Source organism: Lynx rufus, unplaced genomic scaffold (assembly GCF_022079265.1).
Source record: "Lynx rufus isolate CCGP_SWC_20201006 ecotype Redwood Valley unplaced genomic scaffold, mLynRuf1.p SCAF_4, whole genome shotgun sequence".
Lineage (NCBI taxonomy): Eukaryota > Metazoa > Chordata > Mammalia > Carnivora > Felidae > Lynx > Lynx rufus.
In genome coordinates this window covers 112916474-112941332 of record NW_025814856.1, presented here as the reverse complement: position 1 = coordinate 112941332, position 24859 = coordinate 112916474, and the positions used below count along the sequence as shown (strand labels likewise).

The window sequence follows — 24859 nt, the reverse complement described above, 5'->3', positions numbered from 1 at the left end:
TACTTAGCATCACACTCTCCAGTTCCATCCACGTTGCTACAAAGGGCCATATTTCATTCTTTCTCATTGCCACGTAGTACTCCATTGTGTATATAAACCCCAGTTTCTTTATCCATTCATCAGTTGATGGACATTTCGGCTCTTTCCATAATTTGGCTGTTGTTGAGAGTGCTGCTATAAACATTGGGGTACAAGTGCCCCTATGCATCAGTACTCCTGTATCCCTTGGGTAAATTCCTAGCAGTGCTATTGCTGGGTCATAGGGTAAGTCTATCTTTAATTTTTTGAGGAACCTCCACACTGTTTTCCAGAGTGGCTGCACCAGTTTGCATTCCCACCAACAGTGCAAGAGGGTTCCCATTTCTCCACATCCTCTCCAGCATCTATAGTCTCCTGATGTGTTCATTTTGGCCACTCTGACTGGCGTGAGGTGATATCTGAGTGTGATTTTGATTTGTATTTCCCTGATGAGGAGTGACATTGAGCATCTTGTCATGTGCCTGTTGGCCATCCGGATGTCTTCTTTAGAGAAGTGTCTATTCATGTTTTCTGCCCATTTCTTTACTGGATTATTTGTTTTTCGGGTGTGAGCTCTTTATAGATTTTGGATACTAGCCCTTTGATATGTCATTTGCAAATATCTTTTCCCATTCCATTGGTTGCCTTTTAGTTTTGTTGATTGTTTCCTTTGCTGTGCAGAAGCTTTTTATCTTCATGAGGTCCCAATAGTTCATTTTTGCTTTTAATTCCCTTGCCTTTGGGGATGTGTCAAGTAAGAAATTGCTACAGCTGAGATCAGAGAGGTCTTTTCCTGCTTTCTCCTCTAGGGTTTTGATGGTTTCCTGTCTCACATTCAGGTCCTGTATCCATTTTGAGTTTATTTTTGTGAATGGTGTGAGAAAGTGGTCTAGTTTCAACCTTCTGCATGTTGCTGTGCAGTTCTCCCAGCACCATTTGTTAAAGAGACTGTCTTTTTTCCATTGGATATTCTTTCCTGCTTTGTCAAAGATTAGTTGGTCATGCGTTTGTGGGTCTAGTTCTGGGGTTTCTATTCTATTCCATTGGTCTATGTGTCTGCTTTTGTGCCAATATCATGCTGTCTTGATGATTACAGCTTTGTAGTAGAGGCTAAAGTCTGGGATTGTGATGCCTCCTGCTTTGGTCTTCTTCTTCAAAATTACTTTGGCTATTCGGGGCCTTTTGTGGTTCCATATGAATTTTAGAATTGCTTGTTCTAGCTTCGAGAAGAATGCTGGTGCAATTTTGATTGGGATTGCATTGAATGTGTAGATAGCTTTGGGTAGTATTGACATTTTGACAATATTTATTCTTCCAACCCATGAGCACGGAATGTTTTTCCATTTCATTATAACTACTTCAGTTGCCTTCATAAGCTTTCTATAGTTTTCAGCATACAGATCTTTTACATCTTTGGTTAGATTTATTCCTAGGTATTTTATGCCTCTTGGTGCAATTGTGAATGGGATCAGTTTCTTTATTTGTCTTTCTGTTGCTTCATTATTAGTGTATAAGAATGCAGCTGATTTCTGTACATTGATTTTGTATCCTGCAACTTTGCTGAATTCATGTATCAGTTCTAGCAGGCTTTTGGTGGAGTCTATCGGGTTTTCCATGTATAATACCATGTCATCTGCAAAAAGTGAAAGCTTAACTTCATCTTTGCCAATTTTGATGCCTTTGATTTCCTTTTGTCGTCTCCTTGCTGATGCTAGAACTTCCAACACTATGTTAAACAACAGTGGTGAGAGTGGGCATCCCTGTCGTGTTCCTGATCTCAGGGAAAAAGCTCTCAGTTTTTCCCCATTGAGGATGATGTGAGCTGTGGGCTTTTCATAAATGGCTTTTATGATCTTTAAGTATGTTCCTTCTATCCCGACTTTCTCGAGGGTTTTTGTTAAGAAAAGTTGCTGAATTTTGTCAAATGCTTTTTCTGCATCGATTGACAGGGTCATATGGTTCTTCTCTTTTTTTTGATTAATGTGATGTATCACGTTGATTGATTTGCGAATATTGAACCAGCCCTGCATCCCAGGAATGAATCCCACTTGATCATGGTGAATAATTCTTTTTATGTGCTGTTGAATTCAATTTGCTAGTATCTTATTGAGAATTTTTGCATCCATATTCATCAGGGATATTGGCCTGTAGTTCCCTTTTTTTACTGGGTCTCTGTCTGGTTTAGGAATCAAAGTAATACTGGCTTCATAGAATGAGTCTGGAAGTTTTCCTTCCCTTTCTATTTTTTGGAATAACTTGAGAAGGATAGGTATTATCTCTGCTTTAAACGTGTGGTAGAACTCCCCTGGGAAGCCATCTGGTCCTGGACTCTTATTTGTTGGGAGATTTTTGATGACTGATTCAATTTCTTCGCTGGTTATGGGTCTGTTCAAGTTTTCTATTTCCTCCTGGTTGAGTATTGGAAGTGTGTGGGTGTTTAGGAATTTGTCCATTTCTTCCAGGTTGTCCAGTTTGTTAGCATATAATTTTTCATAGTATTCCCTGATAATTGCTTGTATCTCTGAGGGGTTGGTTGTAATAATTCCATTTTCATTCATGATTTTATCTATTTGGGTCATCTTTCTTTTCTTTTTGAGAAGCCTGGCTAGAGGTTTATCAATTTTGTTTATTTTTTCAAAAAACCAACTCTGGTTTCATTTCTGGTTTCATTGATCTGCTCTACAGTTTTTTTTAGAGAGGACAGCAGAGAATCTATTGCTACAGAGATCAAGGGACTAAGGAACAGACAGGAGGAGCTAAAAAATGATATAAATGAGCTGCAAAATAAAATGGAGACAACCACAGCTCAGATTGAAGAGGCAGAGGAGAGAATAGGTGAACTAGAAGATAAAATTATGGAAAAAGGAAGCTGAGAAAAAGAGAGATAAAAAATTCCAGTAGTATGAGGGGAAAATTAGAGAACTAAGTGATGCACTAAAGAGAAATAATCTACGCATAATTGGTATTCCAGAGGAGGAAGACAGAGGGAAAGGTGCTGAAGGTGTACTTGAAGAAATAATAGCTGAGAACTTCCCTGATCTGGGGGAGGAAAAAGGCACTGAAATCCAAGAGGCACATAGAACTCCCTTCAGACGTCACTCGAATCGATCTTCTGCATGACATATCATAATGAAACTGGCAAAATGCAAGGATAAAGAGAAAATTCTGAAAGCAGCTAGGGATAAACATGCTCTAACATATAAGGGGAGACCAGTAAGACTCCTGACGGATCTCTCTACTGAAACTTGGCAGGCCAGAAAGGAATGGCAGGAAATCTTCAATGTGATGAACAGAAAAAATATGCAGCCGAGAATCCTTTGTCCAGCAAATCTGTCATTTAGAATAGAAGAAGAGATAAAGGTCTTCCCAAACAAACAAAAACTAAAGGAATTTGTCACCACTAAACCAGCCCTACAAGAGATCCTAAGGGGGATCCTGTGAGACAAAGTACCAGAGACATCGCTACAAGCACAAAACCTACAGACATCACAATGACTCTAAACCCATATCTTTCTATAATAACACTGAATGTAAATGGACTAAATGCACCAACCAAAAGACATAGGGTATCCGAATGGATAAAAAACCAAGACCCATCTATTTGCTGTCTACAGGAGACTCATTTTAGACCTGAGGACACCTTCAGATTGAAAGTGAGGGGATGGAGAACTATTTATCATGCTACTGGAAGTCAGAGGAGAGCTGGAGTAGCCATACCTGTATCAGACAAACTAGACTTTAATTAAAGCCTGTAACAAGAGATGAAGAAGGACATTATATAATAATTACAGTGTCTATCCATCAGGAAGAGCTAACAATTATAAATGTCTATATGCCGAATACGGGAGCCCCCAAATATATAAAACAATTACAAACATAAGCAACCTTATTGATAAGAATGTGGTCATTGAAGGGACTTTAAACACCCCACTTACAACAATGGATAGATCATCTAGACACATGGTCAATAAAGAAACAAGGGCCCTGAATGATACATTGGATCAGATGGACTTGACAGATATATTTAGAACTCTGCATCCCAAAGCAACAGACTATACTTTCTTCTCGAGTGCACATGGAACATTCTCCAAGATAGATCACATACTGGGTCACAAAACAGCCCTTAATAAGTATACAAGAATTGAGATCATACCATGCATACTTTCAGACCACAATGCTATGAAGCTTGAAATCAACCACAGGAAAAAGTCTGGAGAACCTCAAAAAACATGGAGGTTAAAGAACACCCTACTAAAGAATGAATGGGTCAACCAGGCAATTAGAGAAGAAATTAAAAAATATATGGAAACAAACGAAAATGAAAATACAACAGTCCAAACGCTTTGGGATGCAGCGAAGGCAGTCCTGAGAGGAAAATACATTGCAATCCAGGCCTATCTCAAGAAACAAGAAAAATCCCAAATACAAAATCTAACAGCACACCTAAAGGAACTAGAAGCAGAACAGCAAAGGCAGCCTAAACCCAGCAGAAGAAGAGAAATAATAAAGATCAGAGCAGAAATAAACAATATAGAATGCAGAAGCTTTTGAGTTTGATGTAGTCTCAGTAGTTTATTTTTGCTTTGTTTGCCTTGCCTTGGGAGACATATCGAGAAAAATGTTGCTAGGGTTGATGCGGGAAAAATGACTCCCTGTGCACTTCTCTAGGATTTTTATGGTTTCAAGTCTCACAATTTGGTCCTTAATCCATTTTGAGTTTGTGTGTATGGTTTAAGATACTGGACCAATTTCATTGTTTCACATGTAGTTGTCTGGTTTTCCCAACACCATTTGTTGAAGAGACTGTTTTTTCCCCATTGTATATTTTTGACTCCTTTATTTAAGATTAATTGACCATATTATCATGGGTTTGTTTCTAGGGTATCTATTCTGTTCCTTTGATCTTATGTGTGTGTGTTTTTTGTGCCACTACCATACTGTTTTGATTACTGTAGTTTTGTAGTATAACTTGAAATCTAGGATTGTGGTACCTCCAGTTGTGTTTTTCTTTTTCAAGATTGCTTTGGCTGTTTGGGGTCATTTCTGATTCCATAGAAATTTTAGAATTGTTTGTTATAGTTCTGTAAAAAATTCTGTTGGGATTTTGATAGGGATTGCATTAAATTTATAGATTGCTTTGGATACTATGGACATTTTAACAATATTGATTCTTTCAGTCTGCGAGTGTGGAATGTCTTTCCACTTGTGTTGGCTTCAATTTCTTTCATCAATGTTTTTAAAAAAAAAATTTTTTTTTAATGTTTATTTTTGATAGAAACAAAGTGCGAGCAGGAGAGGGGCAGAGAGAGAGGGACACAGAATCCGAAGCAAGCTCCAGGCTCTGAGCTGTCAGCACAGAGCCCAATGCAGGGCTCAAACTCACAAACTGTGAGATTATGACCTGAGCCAAAGTTGGACACTTAACCGATTGAACCACCCAGGCTCCCCTTTCACAATGTTTTATAGTCTTCAGAGTACAGGTATTTCATCTCCTTGGTTAAGTTTATTCCTAGTTTATTCATTATTTATGGTGCAATCATAAGTGGGATTGTTTTCTTAATGTCTTTATGTTACTTCATTATTAGTGTATGGAAACAAAACAGATTCTATATATTGATTTTGTATACTGTGACCTTACTGAATTCATTTATCAGTTCTAGTAGGTTTTTGGTGGAGTGTTTCAGGTTTTCTCTATATAGTATCATGTACAAATGGTGGAATTTTTGCCTCTTCCTTACCAATTTGGATGCCTTTTATTTCTTTTCATTGTCTGATTGCTATGGCTAGCACTTCCAGAACAAAGTAGTGATAGCAGACATCTTTGTCTTGTTCCTGATCTTAGTGGGAAAGTTCTTGGTTTTTCACCATTAAGTATAATGTTAGCTGTGGGTTTTTCTTATATGGCCTTTGTTATGTTAAGGTATGTTCTCTCTAACCTACTTTGTTCGGGTTTTTCCTCATGCATGGATGTAGCACTTTGTTAAATGCCTTTTCTGCATTATTTGAAATGATAGCATTTTTATCCTTCCTCTTTTTGATGGGGTTATTACACTGACTTGTAAATACTGAATCTTTTGATCATGGTGAATAAATTTTTTAAAAGTACTGATGTATTCACTTTGCTAATATTTTGTTGAGGGATTTTGCATTTTTGTCTTCTTTAAATGTTTGATAGAATTCACCTGTGAAGCCATTTGGTCCTGGCCTTTTGTTTGTTGGGAGTTTTTTAGATTATTCATTCAATTTCATTGCTGGTAATCAATCTGTTCAAATTTTCTACTTCTTTGTTGAGCTTTGGGCAGTTATATGTTTCTAGGAAGTTACCTATTTCTTCTAGGTTGTCTAATTTGTTGGCATACAATTTTACGTAATCTCTTAAAATCTTTTGTATTTCTGTGATGTTGGTATTTCCCTTTCAATTCTGATTTTGTTTGAGTTCTCTTTTTGTCTCTCTCTTGATGAGTGTGGCTAAAGGTTTATCAATTTTGTTGATCCTATTAATGAACCAGGTCTCGGTTTCATCTGTTCCATTTTTTTTTTTTAATTTCTATTTTGTTTGTTTATGCTCTAAACTTTATTATTTCCTTCCTGCTACCAGTTTGGGGTTTTGTTTGTTTTTTTTCTAGCTCCTTTGGGTTTAAGATTAGGTTGTTTGAGATTTTTTTCTTGTTTCTTGAGGTAGGCCTGTATTTCTATAAACTTCTCTCTTAGAACACCTTTTACAGCATCCCAAAAACATTTTGGACCATTGTATTTTCATTTTAATTGATCTCCATGTATTTTTTGATTTCTTTGATTTCTTGGCTGACCCATTCACAGTTTAGTAGCCTCTTATGTAGTTTCCATGCATTTGTGTTCTTTTTAGGTTTTTTCTTGTGGTTGATTTCTACTTTGATAGCATTAAGGTTGGAAAAGATTCATAATATGACTTCAGTCTTTTTTAATTTGTTGAGTCTTGTTTTGTGGGCTAACATATCTCTTTTGGAGAACTCTCCGTGTGCATTTGAAAAGAATGTGTATTCCCTGTTACAGGATTGAATGTTCTGAATAGATCCAAAAGATATATCTGTTCTAATGTGTCATTCAGAGCCACTGCTTTCTTGTTGATTTTCTGTTTGGATAATGGAGGTGGGGTGTTAAAGACCTCTACTATTATCGTATTATTATATTACTATTGATTACTTCCTTTATGTTTGTTATTATGTTTAGTGGTGATGAATTTCTTTCACTTAGGTTGGGAAAGTCTTTATCTCTCCTTTTATTCTGAATGATAGCCTTGCTGGATAGAGTATCCTTGTTGCAGGTTTTCTCTTAACAGCACTTTTAATGTATCAAGCCATTCCCTTCTGGTCTAAAGGGTTTCTGCTGAAAAACCCTCTGTTAGCCTTATGAAGTTTCTTGTGTGTAACTTCTTTTCTCTTGCTGCTTTTTAAATTCTCTCTTTATCATTACTTTTTGCCATTTTAATTACTGCGTGTCTTGATATGGACATCTTTGGTTTGCTTTTGTTTTTTGTTTTTTTTTTTTATTTTATTTTTTTTTTAATTTTTTTTTTTAAAGTTTATTTATTTTTGAGACAGAGAGAGACAGAGCATGAACGGGGGAGGAGCAGAGAGAGAGGGAGACACAGAATCGGAAGCAGGCTCCAGGCCATCAGCCCAGAGCCCGACGCGGGGCTCGAACTCACGGACCGCGAGATCGTGACCTGAGCTGAAGTCGGACGCTTAACCGACTGAGCCACCCAGGCGCCCCTGGTTTGCTTTTGTTACGGGCTCTCTCTGCCTCCTGGATCTGGTTGTCTGTTTCCTTCCCCAGATTCAGAAAGTTTTCAGCTATTACTTCTTTTTGCTCCCTGTGTCTCACTTCTCCTTCTGGGATCCTTATAATGCAAATGTTATTATGCTTGATAGTGTTCTGAGTTCCTTTAATCTATTTTCAGTTTTTATTGTCCATTTCACTCCTGTTCCATCTTGATGGCTTTCCATCATGCTTTCCTGTAGATCACTGACCCATTCTATTTTCTCTAGCTGTTATTTATTCCCTGTAGTGTAATTTTAATTTTAGTTACTGAGTTCTTCATGTCTAATTGTTTTTTTTATGTTTTTTTGAAATATAATTTATTGTCAAATTGGCTTACATACAACACCCAGTGCTCTTCCCAACAAGTGCCCTCCTCAATGCCCATCACCTACTTTCCCCTCTCCCCACCCCCCATCAACCCTCAGTTTATTCTCTGTAAGAGTTTCTTATGGTTTGCCTCCCTCCCTCTCTGTTTGTAACTATTTTTTTCCCCTTCCCTTCCCCCATGGTCTTCTGTTGAGTTTCTCAAGATCCACATTTGAGTGAAAACATATGGTATCTGTCTTTCTCTGACTTATTTCACTTAGCATAATACTTCCAGTTCCATCCATGTTGCTGCAAATGGCATGATTTCATTCCTTGTCATTGCTAAGTAGTATTCCATTGTGTATATAAACCACATCTTCTTTATCCATTCATCAGTTGATGGACATTTGGGTTCTTTCCATAATTTGGCTATTGTTGAAAGTGCTGCTATAAACATTGGGGTACATGTGCCCCGATGCATCAGCACTCCTGTATCCCTTGGGTAAATTCTTAGCAGTGCTATTGCTGGGTCATAGGGTAGTGCTATTTTTATTTTTTTTGAGGAACCTCCACACTGTTTTCCAGAGCGCTGCACCAGTTTGCATTCCTACCAACAGTACAAGAGGGTTCCCATTTCTCCACATCCTCGGCAGCATCTGTAGTTTCCTGATTTGTTGATTTTAGCCACTCTGACCAGTGTGAGGTGGTATCTCAGTGTGGCTTTGATTTGTATTTTCCTGGTGATGAGTGACATTGAGCATCATTTCATGTGTCTGTTGGCCTTCTGGATGTCTTCTTTAGAAAAGTGTCTATTCATGTCTTCTGCCTACTTCTTCACTGGATTATATGTTTTTCAGGTGTGGAGTTTGGTGAGTTCTTTATAGATTTTGGATACTAGCCCTTTATCCAATACGCCATTTGCAAATATCTTTTCCCATTCTGTCAACTGCCTTTTAGTTTTGTTGTTTTCTTTGCAGTGCGGAAGCTTTTTATCTTGATGAGGTCCCAATAGTTCATTTTTGCTTTTAATTCCCTTGCCTTTGGAGATGTCTTGAGTAAGAAACTGCTGAGACTGAGGTCAAAGAGGTTGTTGCCTGCCTTCTCCTCCAGGGTTTTGATGATTTCCTGTCGCATATTTAGGTCTTTGATCCATTTTGAGTTTATTTTTGTGTATGGTGTAAGCAGGTGGTCTAGTTTCATTCTTCTGCATGTTGCTTTCCAGTTCTCCCAGCACTATGTGCTAAAGAGACCGTCTTTTTTCCATTGGATCCTCTTTGCTGCTTTGTCAAAGATTAGTTGGCCACACTTCTGTGGGTCCAGTCTGGGTTCTGTATTCTATTCCATTGGTCTGTGTATCTTTTTTTGTGCCAATACCATACTGTCTTGATGATTACAGCTTCATAGTAGAGGCTAAAGTCTGGGATTGTGATGCCTCCTGCTTTGGTTGTCTTCTTCAGGATTACTTTGGCTATTCGGGGTCTTTTTTGGTTCCGTACAAATTTTAGGATTGTTTGTTCTAGCTTTGAGAAGAATACCAGTGGGGCACCTGGGTGGCGCAGTCGGTTAAGCGTCCGACTTCAGCCAGGTCATGATCTCGCGGTCCGTGAGTTCGAGCCCTGCGTCAGGCTCTGGGCTGATGGCTCGGAGCCTGGAGCCTGTTTCCGATTCTGTGTCTCCCTGTCTCTCTGCTCCTCCCCCGTTCATGCTCTGTCTCTCTCTGTCCCAAAAATAAATAAACGTTGAGAAGAATACCAGTGCAATTTTTATTGGGATTGCATTGAATGTGTAAATTGCTTTGGGTAGTATTGACCTTTTAACAATATTTATTCTTTCAGTCCGTGAGCATGGAATGTTTTTCCATTTCTTTGTGTCTTACTCAGTTTCCTTCATAAGCTTTCTATAGTTTTCAACATACAGATCTTTTACATCTTTGGTTAGGTTTATTCCTAGGTATTTTATGGTTCTTGGTGCAGTTGTAAATGGGATCAGTTTCTTGATTTCTCTTTCTGTTGCTTCTTATTGGTGTATAAAAATGCAGCCGATTTCCATACGTTGATTTTGTACCCTGTGACTTTGTTGAATTCCCGTATCAGTTCTAGCAGTCTTTTGGTGGGGTCTTTCGGGTTTTCCATGTAGAGTATCATGTCATCTGTGAAAAGTAAAAGTTTGACTTCTTTGCCAGTTTTGATCCCTTTTTTTTCATTTTGTTGTCTGATTGCTGATGCTAGGACTTACAACACTATGTTAAACAACAGCAGTGAGAGTGGACATCCCTGTCGTGTTCCTGATCTCTGGGGGAAAGCTCTTAGTTTTTCACCATTGAGGATGATATTAGCTGTGGGCTTTTCATAAATGGCTTTTATGATGTTTAAGTATGTTCCTTCTATCCCAACTTTCTTGAAGGTTTTTATTAAGAAAGGATGCTGTGTTTTGTCAAAATGGTTTTTCTGCATCCATTGACATGATCATACGGTTCTTATCCTTTCTTTTATGAATGTGATGTATCATACTGATTTGTGAATATTGAACCAGCCCTGCAGCCCAGGAATGAATCCCACTTCATAGTGGTGAATAATCCTTTTTTATATGTTGTTGAATTCTATTTGCTAGTATCTTGTTGAGAATTTTTGCATCCATGTTCATCAGGGATATCGGCCTCTAATTCTCCTTTTTTGTGGTGTCTCTGTCTGGTTTGGGAATCAAGGTAATGATGGCTTCATAGAATAGGTCCAGAAGTTTTCCTTCCGTTTCTATTTTTGAAATTCCTTGAGAGGGATAGGTATTAACTCTGCTTTAAATGTCTGGTAGAATTCCCCATGGGAAGCCATCTGGCCCAGGACTCTTCTTTGCTGGGAGATTTTTGATAACTGATTCAATTTCATTACTAGTTATGGGTCGGTTCCAATTTTCTATTTCTTCCCATTTTAGTTTTGGTAGTGTATGAGTATGTAGGAATTTGTCCATTTCTTCCAGGTTGTCCAGTTTGTTGGAATGTAATTTTTCATAGTATTCTCTGATAATTTCTTGTATTTCTGAGGGATTGGTTATAATAAATACACTTTCATTCATGATTTTTTCTATTTGGGTCCTCTCTTTTTTTTTGAGAAGCCTGTCTAGAGGTTTATCAATTTTATTTTTTCAAAAAAAAAAAACAAAAACAAAAAACTCTTAGTTTCATTGATCTGTTCTACTGTTTTGTTTTATTTTGGGGTTTTTTGGGGATTCTATATTTATTTCTCCTCTGATCTTTATTATTTCTCTTATTCTGCTGAGTTTGGAGTGTCTTTGCTGTTCTGCTTCTAGTTCCTTAGGTGTGCTGTTAGATTTTGTATTTGGGATATTTCTTGTTTTTTGAAATAGGCCTGGATTGCAATGTATTTTCCTCTTAGGACTGCCTTTGCTGCATCCCAAAGGGTTTGGATTGTTGTGTTTTCATTTTCATTTGTTTCCACGTATTTTTAAATTTCTTCTTTAATTGCCTGGTTGACCCTTTCATTCCTTAGTAGGATATTCTTTAACCTCCATGCATTTGGAGGTTTTCCAAACTTTTTCCTATGGTTGATTTCACGTTTCATAGCATTGTGATCTGAAAGTGTGCATGATATGATCTCAGTTCTTTTATATTTATTGAGGGCTGTTTTGTGATTCAAATGTGATCTGTCTTGGAGAATGTTCGATGTGCACTTGAGAAAAAGGTATATTCTGCTTTAGGATGAAAATTTCTAAATATATCTGTCAAGTCCAACTGGTCTAGTGTATTGTTCAGGGCCACTGTTTCTTTATTGATTATCTGCCTAGATGATCTGTCCATTGTTGTAAGTGGAGTATTGAAGTCCCCTGCAGTTACCACATTCTTACCAATAAGATTGCTTATGTTTGTGATTAATTGTTTCATATATTTGGGTGTTTCCAAATCCGGTGCATAGACATTTATAATTGTTAGCTCTTCTTCATGGATAGACCCCATAATTATTACATAATGCCCTTCTTCATCTCTTGTTACAGCCTTTAATTTAAAATCTAGTTTGTCTGATATAAGTATGGCTACTCCAGCTTTCTTTTGACTTCTAGTAGCATGATAGATGGTTCTCCATCTCCTCACTTTTAATGTGAAGATGTCCTTGGGTCTAAAATGGGTCTCTTGTAGACAGCAAATAGATGGGTCTGGTTTTTTTATCCATTCTGATACCCTATGTCTTTTGATTGGACCATTTAGTCCATTTACATGCAGTGTTATTATTGAAAGATACGGGTTTACAGTCCTTGTGTAGGTTATCTGTAGGTTTCATACTTGTAGTGATGTCTCTTGTCCTTTGTGGTCTTTGCAACATTTCACTCACAGAATCCCCCTTAGGATCTCTTATAGGGCTGGTTTATTGGTGATGAATTCTTTCAGTTTTTGTTTGGGAAAATCTTTATCTCTCCTATTCTGAATGACAGGCTTGCTGGATAAAGGATTCTTGGCTGCATATTTTTCCTGTTCATTACATTGAAAATTTCCTGCCACTCCTTTCTGGTCTGCCACGTTTCAGTAGATAGAGCTGCTACTACCCGTATGTGTCTATCCTTGTACGTTGAGGCCCATGTATCCCTAGCTGCTTTCAGAATTCTCTCTTTATCCTTGTATTTTACCAGTTTCACTATGATATGTCATTCAGAAGACCAATTCAAGTTACCTCTGAAGGGAGTTCTCTGTGCCTTCCCCAGACTGGGAAGGTTCTTAGCTATGATTTGTTCAAGTATACCTTCGGCCCCTTTCTTTCTCCTTCTTCTGGAACTACTATGATATGGATATTGTTCCGTTTCATGGAATCACTTAGTTCTCTAATTCTCCCCTCGTGATCCAGAATTTTTTTTATCATTTTCTCAGCTTCCTCTTTTTCCATAATTTTATCTTATATTTCACCCATTCTTCCCTCTGCCTCTTCAGTCCTCGCTATGACTGCCTCTATTTTATTTTGCACCTCATCTATAGCATTTTTTAACGCATCATTACTAATTTTTAGTTCCTTGATCTCTTGGGCAGTAGATTCTCTGCTGTCCTCTATGCTTTTTTCAAGCCCAGCGATTAATCTTACGACTATTATTCTAAATTCTTGTTCCATTATATTGTTTACAACTCTTTTGATCACTTTTTTAGCTCTTACCTTTCCTGGAATTTCTTTTGTGAATTCTTCTGTTTCGTCATTTTGCCTAGTTTTCTGTCTCTTATGTGTTTTAAAAGCTTGTTATGTGCCCTGCACCTGTGAGCACTACTATATTAAAGAGAGGTCATACACTGTCCAGGACCTGGCCCTTTAGGAAGTGTTTTTTGGAGAGTGTTACTTGCTCTCTGTTGTTGTGACTCTGGTTAGTTTATCTCCCTACTCGTAGTGATGTTTTGGACCCTCCACCAGGTGTGCTTTGATTTGTTTGTTCAAGTAGCCCTGGAAAGGAAAACAAATAAGCAAAAAAATAGAAAACAAAAACAGGCAAACAACCAAAAAAACCCAGAAACACCAGCTACAAGTAAACAGGGTGGGCGCAGTACTGATGGAAGAGGCCTTATCCTGTACAAAGAGAGAAATGACAGGGGCAGGGACAAAGAAAGAATAAAAATTGACCAGAGAAACTATACGGCTTAATCCAGAGAGAAAGAAAGGGAAATAGAGAAGGGGATGGGGAAAAAGAAAAAAGAAAAGAAAGGTATGCAGACAGAGAAACTATAAGGCTTAATGCAGAGAGAATGGAGAATAAAGAAGGAGGTGTGGAACACGTATTAAGAGAATGGATTAAATATGTCTGCTTAAACTAACAACCAGAGATAAGAATGAGAAAAGGAAGGAAGAATATATATAATAAGAATTGTCTGAGAATTAATCAGGCAATGCAGCAGTGCCTGTCTGGAGGTAGGGCGTCTGTTTCCTCACTGTCAATCCTTCTCCTGTAGCTATGCAGTTACCAGGTGCAGATGGGCGTGGTTTGGTATAGGCGGATCCTGCCTCCACCGTGGGCCCTGCTGGGCCCTACTGTCTGGTCCTTGAGGTCCCACCTTGGTGGTGGTGGGGAGAAAAATGGCAACCCCCAGTCTCTCGCAGACCGGGTGTCCCAGACCACTCTGTTCGAGCCATCCTCATTGTGCCACAGGTGCAAATGAGGCAGTTTGTCCACTCCACTGACTCCTGTGCCTAGCTCCGCATGCCCCGTACTGGGGAAGAGCGGCTCCACGCCTCCCGATATGTGGTCCCTGGCTGGCAGGCACAGGCATGCTTTGTCCTGTCCCTCAGCACTCCAGGGAGGGAATCGCTTTCTCCTTCTGTGGACTGCACCCCTGACCTAGCCACCGAACCTGGGGCTGGCTCCCCTCCTCCCCAGGTACGTGATGCAGGGGCAGCCGTCCCCAGACCAGAGAAAGCCCACAGTTAGATTGATCTTTCTCTCTCCTGGACTGAAGTTTTTCTCTTGTCCAGATACAGGCCTATGCTTCCTTTTCTCTTTTTCTCTTCCTTTTGTCTCTCCACAAAAGGGGATCCCTCCTGTCTGTTCCTTTTCTCTCTCCCAGTTTGCAGTCACACAACTACGGCCCCTCAGGCTGTCCCAGTGGGTCCCTGGAAGCCGGCTGTCTCTTTTCCTCCCAGACTCTTGGGGTTCAGAGTCCTTCGGCTTCAACACTTCTCTTTTTTATGTTTTTTACCTTTGTTTCTAGCTCCTTTGAGTGTAAGATAAGGACTACGATTAGGACTGATGTTCTCCACTCATTTCAAATCCAGTGATTATCTTTATGATCATTACTTTCTTTATTAGGTATATTATTTATCTCCCTTTTGTTTAGCTCTCTTCTTTTGAATTTGTCCTTTTTTTTTTTTTTTTCTTCATTTGGGACATATTCCTTCTCATTTTGTCTGTCTTTTTCTGAGTGTTAGGGAAGTCACGTGCTCTTGAAAGCAGTGCCTTTATGAACAAGAGGTCTTGTAATGCCCTGCAGTGCAGTGTCTCCTATTTACCATAACCTGGCGCTTCAGGGGTGTCTCCTTTGTGTTTTGCATGTGCCCCAATTTTGTGGCTGAGCCATGTTTTCCTTCATTCCAGTTATCTGCAATGGGTCTCTTTGCTGTTGTGGGCAAGGTTTGGTCCTTGTGTTTTTAGTGGACCAGTCTGGGGCTACCTTGGGTTTAAAGTGAACCAGAACAGGCATTTGCCAGAGCTATGGTAGCTCCAAACTCAAGGGTGCTTTCTTCATGTTGTCACTAGAGAAACTTCTTGGTGGGCTAGGCCTGCAGTTCAGCCAGGTGTCTGACCAGCCTACTGCTGGGGCTGTAGTTGGACTGAGGTGTGCTGTTACTTTCCCTCTCTCAGGGGCAAGAGTCACTTTGGAGTGGTGCTCGCCCCTATTGGGGCTGCTTGCACACCACAAGGCTTGCCGCACTGCTTGGGATAGGCTCAGCCAAGGTCTACAGGAGAACACGGGGGCTGGGTGTGCTGCACATCATGCCAGCAGGGTCTGCACTGGGCTGCTGTGGAATGGAGCTGAAGCAGCCTGGGAAAACTTCTGCCCAGGCAGAGGGTTGAAGGGAGTATATTCACGGAAGTATGTGGCTGGGGTGCACTTTTTGCAAGTTAGGTGGAGATCATTGCAGTGTGCTTGTTCCCACAGGTGTCCGTGTAATTAGGCTGGGGATGGGGAGTGGGGGAGGGAAATAGCACCCATCAGTTCTTTTGTTCTTGGAGAAATCTCTCAGATTTCCCTGACTCTCCAGCACATGCTCTGAGACCATTAAATCTCTTTTCTGTACACCCGCGGCATTTTTCAAACTGTTGCTTCTGTGCTGTATCTAAGTGGAGCTGTTTGTTGTGCTGTACTTTAAGGGCAGAGACTCAGTTTTCTGTTACCCTCCTGCCTCTTAATCTATTGAGCCTGTTGATTTTCAGAGTTCAAGGTGTGAAGCCCTTCTGATTGTGGAGGTGGGGAGGGGACAAAACTGAAGAAGCTTCTGGACCTCTGGTTTTCAAAGCCAAATGTTACAGGGATTTGTCTTCTCAGGGCAACCTCTCAACCTGAGTGCCTGGGGCAGGGTCCTCTCCTTTCCCCTCTGTGCCCGTGGAGGCACTCCCTCTCAAGGTCAGTCCCACTTGATGGTACAGTCTTTCAATAAGCATAAAACATCTTTATGAACAAATCCAAATTTCCTTTCTCAAGACAAAAGTAGATAAAACAATATTTAGTAATCACTGTTTTGGTATTTTATTTGGAAAACAATTTGATGTCAATAAAGGGTTTCTCGGGTTTGATGGATTTACACAAATCTATTTGGGTTTAGGGCTCTATGGTTACATTCCCTGGTTACCAATTTTGAACCCTACATAACCCAATACCTCTTTCTTATGGGAAATATTTTGCAGTACTACCTTTACTATCATGAAAACACATCGTTATTGTGAATTGAAACTTAAAGGTAATACAAGCTACTTACAGCACTTACAGATTTTTGTTTTTTTTTCCAAATGTGTAATACAATACAATACAATATACTTCCGTGTGAGAATACTCAAGCATGACTACCTGGGAAGACTGAAATAGTTGGATGACATATGCACTGATACCTAGAATCATGAATGTGTCTAGAAAGGTAGATTGATGCAGGGGTTTTGAATTGACAACTCAGAGAACACATACAGTGTCTCCAATGGCAAAATGCTTTTCTGAAGTAAGGAGTACTTCTCAGTAAAGTTCCATACTTAATAATCTACCCTTGAATTTTAATTTTATTTATTTTGAGTGAGAGAGTGAGCGAGCAGGAAGGGGCAGAGAGAGAATCCCAGGTAGGGTCTACAGCAGTGTGGAGCCCGACTCATGGCTTGAACTCAAGAACCGTAAGATGATGACCTGAGTGAAAACCAAGAGTTTGACGCTTAACCAACAGATTGACCCAGGTGTCCTTCCTGGAAATTTTTATGTATATTGAAACCATGCAAACATGATTTTATGCTGATATGTATGTATTTATGTGTGTGTATATGTATACATATATATATTTAGAATTAGATTTTGTGTCCAGCTATTTATAAATAGGTTTGTTCCCTCATTGACAAGTCTGGTGGACTTCTGGGTTTCTGTGATGGTGTAGTTCCTGCTTGGGAAAACACATTGAGAAATTAACAGTTCAAAAAGGGCTTTCTGGAGTAAATCTCTAAATTTAGGATCTTCTTGATTTGGTAGTTATTAAAGTTCCTTTCCAGTGGCTCCTGGCTGTTTTATTAAGCAACAGCTATTGGGGTAAATTCTTTCTCTTATACTGTGTGAATACTTTTAGGAATTTAGTAGAGTTCTACAAAGTGTTCTGTCTTCTCAAGGGTTTTTGAGTAGTGTGTGGAATACAAACATACACAGAGCTAGAGTCAGTAAACCGAGATGAAGCACACTTAGGATGCGATGCTGTGCCATGGAGTCTTCTAGGAGTGATTTAAGCCTTTCCTGGGGAGTCAGTGAAGTTTTTGTGAGTAAGTAGTGGGTGTGCTAGTGAAGTCACCAGGTTTGCCTTTTTAGTAGTTAAAATTCCTTAAGTACTTGGAAATGACCTTTTGAAATAGTAGTTGTCCCCTAATCCTTTCATACTATGTAGACTAAATTGGCAAAATCAGTTTTGTTTTTGAGAGAGAGAGAATGAGCGTGTGCATGAATGCATATACACAAGTGCACAAGCAGAGTAGGGACAGAGGGATTGGGAAAGAGAATCTTAAGCAGGCTTCATGCCCAGTGTGAGCCTGATGTGGAGCTTGATTTCTTCACTTTGAGATCATGACCTGAGCCAAAGTCAGGAGTCAGAGCCTTACTGCTTGAGCCACTCAGTTCCTAATAAATGAAATATGTAGTTGTATTTAATAACATTTCTATTTACTATTAACAGTTATAATTTGAGGATTTTTCTCCCATAAGTCATTGGCTTTAATATTCAGGGCCTTCACCTTTAATACTGATCTTGCTATGGGCCGTCTAGTACAGAAATCTAGTAATGGTGGGTAATACCAAAATTGCCTTCATTCAGTTATACTCAGAAATTAGAGACATTTTTCTCTCATTTTTTTTTTCTTTCTCTCATTGGAGAATGACTATAATTCCAGTGCATAGCTATTAGAGAAGAAAGGTCAACCTGCTCATGCATAATTGGACATTTTGTTTCTGGGTACTTATGTTGAATAATCCTTTTAAATTTAGTATATTGGAAGCTTTTGGTCAAGTTGAATTACTCAAGTCATTATGGACTAATGATAATGCTATTGTATTTTGGCATGTGTGCTGATGTTTAAGAGATAGATGTATAATTTTTGGACTCGGCCAGTTTAATCAGGACATTGGACTATTTTGAAAGAGAATAAAACATATCATTTTTTCTTTTTTTTTTTTTTAACAGCCTTTTAGGTGTCCCCATTGCATATGATAACATCAAAGTGGTAGGTGAACTGGGAGATATTTATGATGATCAAGGACATATTCATCTTAACATTGAAGCAGATTTTGTTATTTTCTGCCCTGAACCAGGGCAAAAGCTTATGGTATGTATATATATTTAAAGCTTTCTTTGTATAATGGTATAATTTGGAAGATTTTTAAGACTATACACCTCGAGAAGTAAATGGCTTGCTATTGTGGGTAGCTAAAAGTTATTTTTTAAAATGTTTATTTTTGAAAGAGAAAGCAGGGGAGGGGCAGAGAGAGGGGGGCAGAGGATCTAAAGCAGGCTCTGCACTGACAGCAGATAGCCCATCATGGAGCTCTAACTGATGAACTGTGAGATCATGCCGTGAGCCCAAGTCAGATACTTAGCTGACTAAGCCACCTAGACACCCCTAAAAATTATTTTCAAAGAAAAAAAGTCAATTCAACCTTGGTAAGTTTTTAAACTCCATTCTTCTAGAACTCACCTGTATATGCAGAGTATGTGTGTCATATAATTTATTCTCTTCTTTGTATAGCACCAGAACGATCTTAAGTGATAAAAAAAAAATCACTAGTTTCTTCTCAATTATATACCAATAGTTTCTTTATAAAGGATGTAAACAGGGGCTAGGGGCTCCTGGATGGCTCTGTCAGTTGAGCTTCCTAATGCAGCTCAGGTCATGATCTCACAGTTTGAGTTCGAGTCCCATGTCAGACTGTGCTGACAGGTCAGAGCCTGGAGCCTGCTTCAGATTCTGCTTCTCTCTGTCTCTCTCTGCCCCTCCCCCGCTCATGCGCATGCACTCTCTCTCTCCCCCTCTCTCTCTGTCTCAAATAAACATTAAAAAAATATTTGAAAGATTCAAACCTTGTAGTAGTGTTTCAAATAGGAGTTGAAAATTCAAATAGTTGTGGGACCAGGCAGGTAATGAAAGTGAATGAACAATGAGGTTAGGGCACCCATCAGATGCCATGGTAATGAAGGCCCTGTTGGGAAGGTTTTTTAAGACAATCTAGATATACAGATGGATGTGAAATTGACTGTCTTCTACCAGCAGTTTTGAGTGTATTTGTTGATGTGTGTGTGTGTGTGTGTGTGTGTGTGTATTCATACATATGTTTGTATGTTTTTTTCTTTAAGTACTTCCTATAAAATTTTTTATTAATGGTTCTTATAAGATTAACCTTTATTGTTAATGAATATACTGATCAAATTTCACTGACAAATTCTACAAGGCATTTCTAATTTAAAAAAAATTTTACAGTGTCGGTTAAACTGGTAGAAATAGTATCCTGGGCCTGCCAAAGTTGGGTTATACAGCTAGCCTCCATACTATTAAAGTTGGCAGATTTGTACTTAAAAAAATTCCGACACTTAACTCATCTGCTTTGTGTAAGTTACCATAGATATAAACATGGAAATAACATACTGTACAGAAAGTATGAAACTAAGAATAAAATTATTCCTTTTACTCTATTCCCCACAATGAGATCCAGTCTTCAAATACATCTGGGCAGTTTTTTCCAGTTTTTAATTTTAAACATTTTAAACATAATTTACATACAATAAAATAAGAGATCTAAATTATATACAACAAAATGCATAGATCATAGTGTTCAGTTCAATGAATTCTGACAAGTGCATATATACCATTTTATTTGAGAATGACCGTCATGCCCTTTCCTGGTCAATTCTCTCTTCTAGATCCAACCACTATTCTGCTTCTGTTTATCATAGATTAGTTTTGCTTAAGCTTCTCATTTTATATTAGTGGAAATTTTCATTATACACTCTTTGATGAAAATCTGACCTCTTTTGTTCTACATGTTTTTACACTTCATCCATGCTGTTTGATGGTATATTGGTAGTTTTATTCCTTTTTGTTCATAGAATTCGGTTATATGAGTGTATTACAATTTGATTGTTCATCTTCATTGATGGACATTTTGGTTTCCAGTCTGGAGCTATTATGAATGAAGCTGTGTGAATGTGTATTTTCATTTCTCCTAGGTAGGAACTGTAAGCTGTATTGTAAGTCAGAGGGTAGGTGTTTGAGGAATTAGCCTGTTTTTCATAAAATTAAACATTCAACACTATTAGTTGCTCTGTGTCCTTGCCACCATCTGGTTTTGTTAGTCTTTTAATTAAACTGATGGATAATACTAGGTTCTCCTTAATTTGTGTTTTCCTTCGTGAGATTTTTCTTGTGTTTCAATAAGAAAGGCCTGTTTAAGTGCTTTGCCCATTTTTAGCTGGACTTTTGTGTTACGGAGGTTTAGTAGTTCTGTTTATAAACTTCATACTTTTTAGCTTTAAAGCTTCTAAAAATGTTTTTGTGATTCAGAGTAGCCATGCTCAAGATCTACTGATGAAGGATAAGTTGTCTTCAAATACAGTGCTTATTATATCCTACTAAAGTTAATTGTTAAATAATTTTTTTTATGTTTATTTCTGAGAGAAACAGAATGTGAATGGGGGAAGGGTAGGGAGAGATGGAGACACAGAATCCAAAGCAGGCTCCAGACTCCCAGTTATCAGCACAGAGCCTGATGCAGGGCTGGAACCCACAAACCTTGAAATCATGACCTGAGCCAAAGTCAGGCACTTAAGTGACCATGCCTTCCAACAATGCTTTTTAAGCTTTGAAATTCAGACTGTTTATGGAAATATAATGTGGATCCTAGTTATAAAAAAACATATGCTTCCTGCCTTGAGGTCTTTTCACATTTAGGTAATATCAAACAGTATTTTCTGCTTGGTTTCAATATGGTTATAATCTACTCCCCAGGGAGTCCTGTAGCCGGAGCTGAGGTAGGTTGGTTTTTTTTTTTTTTTTTAGAGGTGTAAGAGTTGTTTATCCAGTTAGGCAATTGATATGCATGCAGTTTACCAAAGTTCCAGCCTTCTAAAAACTCTACAGTGTTTTAAAATGGTTTAGTATAACATGTAAATTTTAATTGAAAATCTTTTTCCATATGAAATTATTCCATTATTTCAATGTTTTCTCTTTAAGATCAGTTTGAAGCTTATAAAGTTTTATTTACCTTTTAAACTCTTTAGATAGCTTGATGCTTTTTCTTTTTCTTTCTTCCCAGGGTACAGTTAACAAAGTGTCTTCTAGCCACATTGGCTGTTTAGTACATGGGTGTTTCAATGCCTCCATCCCTAAACCTGAGCAGATGCCAGCTGAGCAGTGGCAGATCCTAGAGATAAATGTGGGTGATGAACTAGAATTTGAAGTATTTCGTTTGGACTCAGATGCTGCTGGAGTATTCTGCATTCGGGGAAAATTAAATACCTCTAGGTCAGTTCCTCATCACATTATTTTAATTTTGGTAGTCATTTCTGTTTAATTCTGAATTTAGAGAACATAAGCCCCTCTTTCGGAAAGTAATTTAGAATATGCCATAAAGTCAATGTAAATTGGAATCTTAAGTGTTTTGACAGCATATTGAATATTCCAAAGGCCTGCACTTCTAGCTAATGGGTCTGTAGTTTACTAACTCAATCTTCCTATTTTCTAGTTTGGTTAATTTTTTAAACAGTTGATCCTTGAGCTTGAAACTGCTGAAAGCTTAATCATATTTGATTAATGTCACTATGCCAGGTAGATAATTTCTGTATTTTTCTGTTAGCTCATTGAAATTACTTAGTTAGATGTAGCTAGTGCTACTGGATGGGACTCTGCATCCAGTAGAGAGGGCTACTTCACTGATCCTTGGTTTTTTGTTTTTTTGGTTTTTTTTTAGTGTTAACTCACAACTTTGAAAAAAATGAATAATTTGAAACAAGGATTCATAGATGGGAAATTCCATTAATTTTGGTAGACAGTACACGTGTATTTTTTATCGCTCGTCAGTTGTTTGGCTACTAAGCCTGAGTATTGTGATGTTTCATGCACAGTGAGCAAATTTTTTTGAATCAAAACAAAATTTATAAGGTACATTTTGATAAAAATTTATGTCATTTTTATGTATGAAAACAGTCTGGAAGGACTTTGGAAAAATTTTAACTTTTCCAAGACATTTTAATGAGCTGAGGGATAATAGAATAGAATATTTATAGATATTTATGCCATACTTCTGTATCTTGTACTACTGTCATTATTTAGAAGAAAGATTAACATTTGGTATATTCTTGATCTCATTATTTTTGTTTATTGCTCTGTAATTTTTTTTTAACTGTTATTTTAGTTTACAAACCAAGTGCTCTACAGTTTCTGAAGAAGTAACAGAAACTGGCACTGAAGAAATTGTAGAAAAACCTCTGAAGAAGAAAAAGAAAAAGAAGACAGACCCAGAGCCATATGAAGTGGAGAGTGATAACAGAGAACTAGCAGATTTTGCAGATGTCACTGTGAAAGAAGAGACAAACCTGCAGATTAATAATACGAATGGCTTCCAGAACGAAGAGCCAAAGAAGAAGAAGAAGAAAAGGCACCAGGAGGACCAGGATCCTGTTTTCCAAGGTAGTGACTCCAGTGGTTATCAGAGTGACCATAAAAAGAGAAAAAAGAAAAGAAAACACAGTGAGGAAGCTGAATTTACCCCACTTTTGGAACACTCATCTAAAAAGAAAAGGGAAAAGTAATTCCTTTAGTGCATTTTACTCAGTTTTTTGAAGATTGATTTACATACAGTAGACGAATAAATGTGGGAATCATATGAAATGCTTGTGTATTCCAGTAGTCTGCAAAACAGGAAACATTTCATTAGTAGGAATTTTTGGTGCTAAAATTATTAAAGTGGTAATTACTTTTGGAAATACCAATATTATCAAACTGCCATTTTATTGTATACAGAATAAGAGGATAAGACCTCTCTCAAGTCTTGCATTTTTCCAGTTTTTACATGCTACATAAAATTATTTCTGTCATCTGAAGACTGGTAAAGGACTTTGTAATAGAGTGTTATTTGTATCATTACCGAATGGTTTTGAGCTTGTGTATTTTTTAGCAGGTTTGACCTTCAGTCATAATATTATATGAGATTTTTAGATTTTCTCTTCTCTGGCTACTACGAGATTTCTATGGTTCAATTTAGAATGGTTTGCCAAAGGAGCTCTGAAGTCTCCAGAGCTCATTAGAACCATGCCACTATTGACAGTGGTAGGAAACATTGTTCACTGTTCTTCCCTTCCAGATGTATGTTGGTTTTTGTTTCTGTTTTTGTTTTTTTTTTGTATAAGAGGTTGATGTAGAGGGCTCTTCTCTTGTACTTGTTTATGTGTGCCTCAGCTGTAAATGCCATTCTTACTAGTAGGAAATTTCTCAACTACTTTATAATTGGGTTAAGGTATTAAAAACGATTCTTAAGAGAAAATTGCACTGCGAAATGTGGACTGTGATGAAATGACAAGCTGGTTCAGGCTGATAATCAATGCATGGCCACATTCATTGATTTAACAGTACCTGACCACTTTGCTGTGTGTAAAACATTCTACTAAGGAACAGATGTATAATGATTGTAGTCCCTTCCCTTATGTAGTGTCATAGGAGAAACAGATGCACACATGCACAATATATATAAGTAAAATACAGAAAGGCAGTAATTCTGGGAAGTACTAAAAACAAGAGTGTCTACTGAATGTTAATTGTGTTAATATCTGTAAATGGATGAATGGTTGAAATGAATTTCAAGTGGCAACCATTTTGTTGCCGTTTATCTAATATCAGATGTAGTACTGGTCTCACACTATTAAATTTTACTGATATATAAATTCTGCAGAAAGTGTATCTTGATCCAAATCTATAGTAATAGAATACAGAGTTTGGAGAGTAACATACGTTCACACGCTTGTTCTTAATTAAATTAAGAAGACCAGACAATGGACCAGGCCAATTTCTTTTTCTACAGTTTGTGTGGGTATTGAGCCCTTAAAACATGGCTAATGCAAATTGACCTAGCAGTATAAAATACAAGATTTTGAAGATGTACAAAGAATGTAAATTATCTCAGTTTTGTATTGGTGAAATTCTATTTTTGGTATAGTGTGTTAAATAATGTTATATCTAGCTTTTTTTCATTTTCTGGCTAGAAGATTAAAAATTGTAGGTGAAGCTATTTTGTTTAGGATTTTTGCATTTAGGGTCATCAGAGATACTGGTCTATAGTTTTTTTTGTTGTTTTGGTAGTGTCTTTATATGATTTTGGTGTCAGGGTAATTCTCAACAAAATATTGTCAAAAAAAAAATCTAATACATTACAACAAATCATTCACCACAATCAAGGGATTTATTCCAGGGATGTAAGTGTGTTCCAATATATGCAAGTCAGTCACATTATACATCACATTAAGACAAAGGATAAAAACCATATGAT

At 37.9% G+C, this 24859-nt stretch overlaps 1 protein-coding gene across 1 annotated transcript in view; it reads left to right on the top strand.

Annotated features, from left to right (window-relative positions):
* POLR1F (RNA polymerase I subunit F) overlaps window positions 1-24264 on the top strand; it is a 30529-nt gene extending 6265 nt beyond the window's left edge. Inside the window, exons 2-4 of the mRNA XM_047096976.1 lie at window positions 18513-18654; window positions 21635-21843; window positions 22733-24264. Of these exons, the coding sequence (XP_046952932.1) occupies window positions 18513-18654; window positions 21635-21843; window positions 22733-23129 (748 nt within the window). The 3' untranslated portion in view covers window positions 23130-24264. The remainder of the gene's footprint in view (window positions 1-18512; window positions 18655-21634; window positions 21844-22732) is intronic.
* Window positions 24265-24859: the final 595 nt, after the last annotated feature.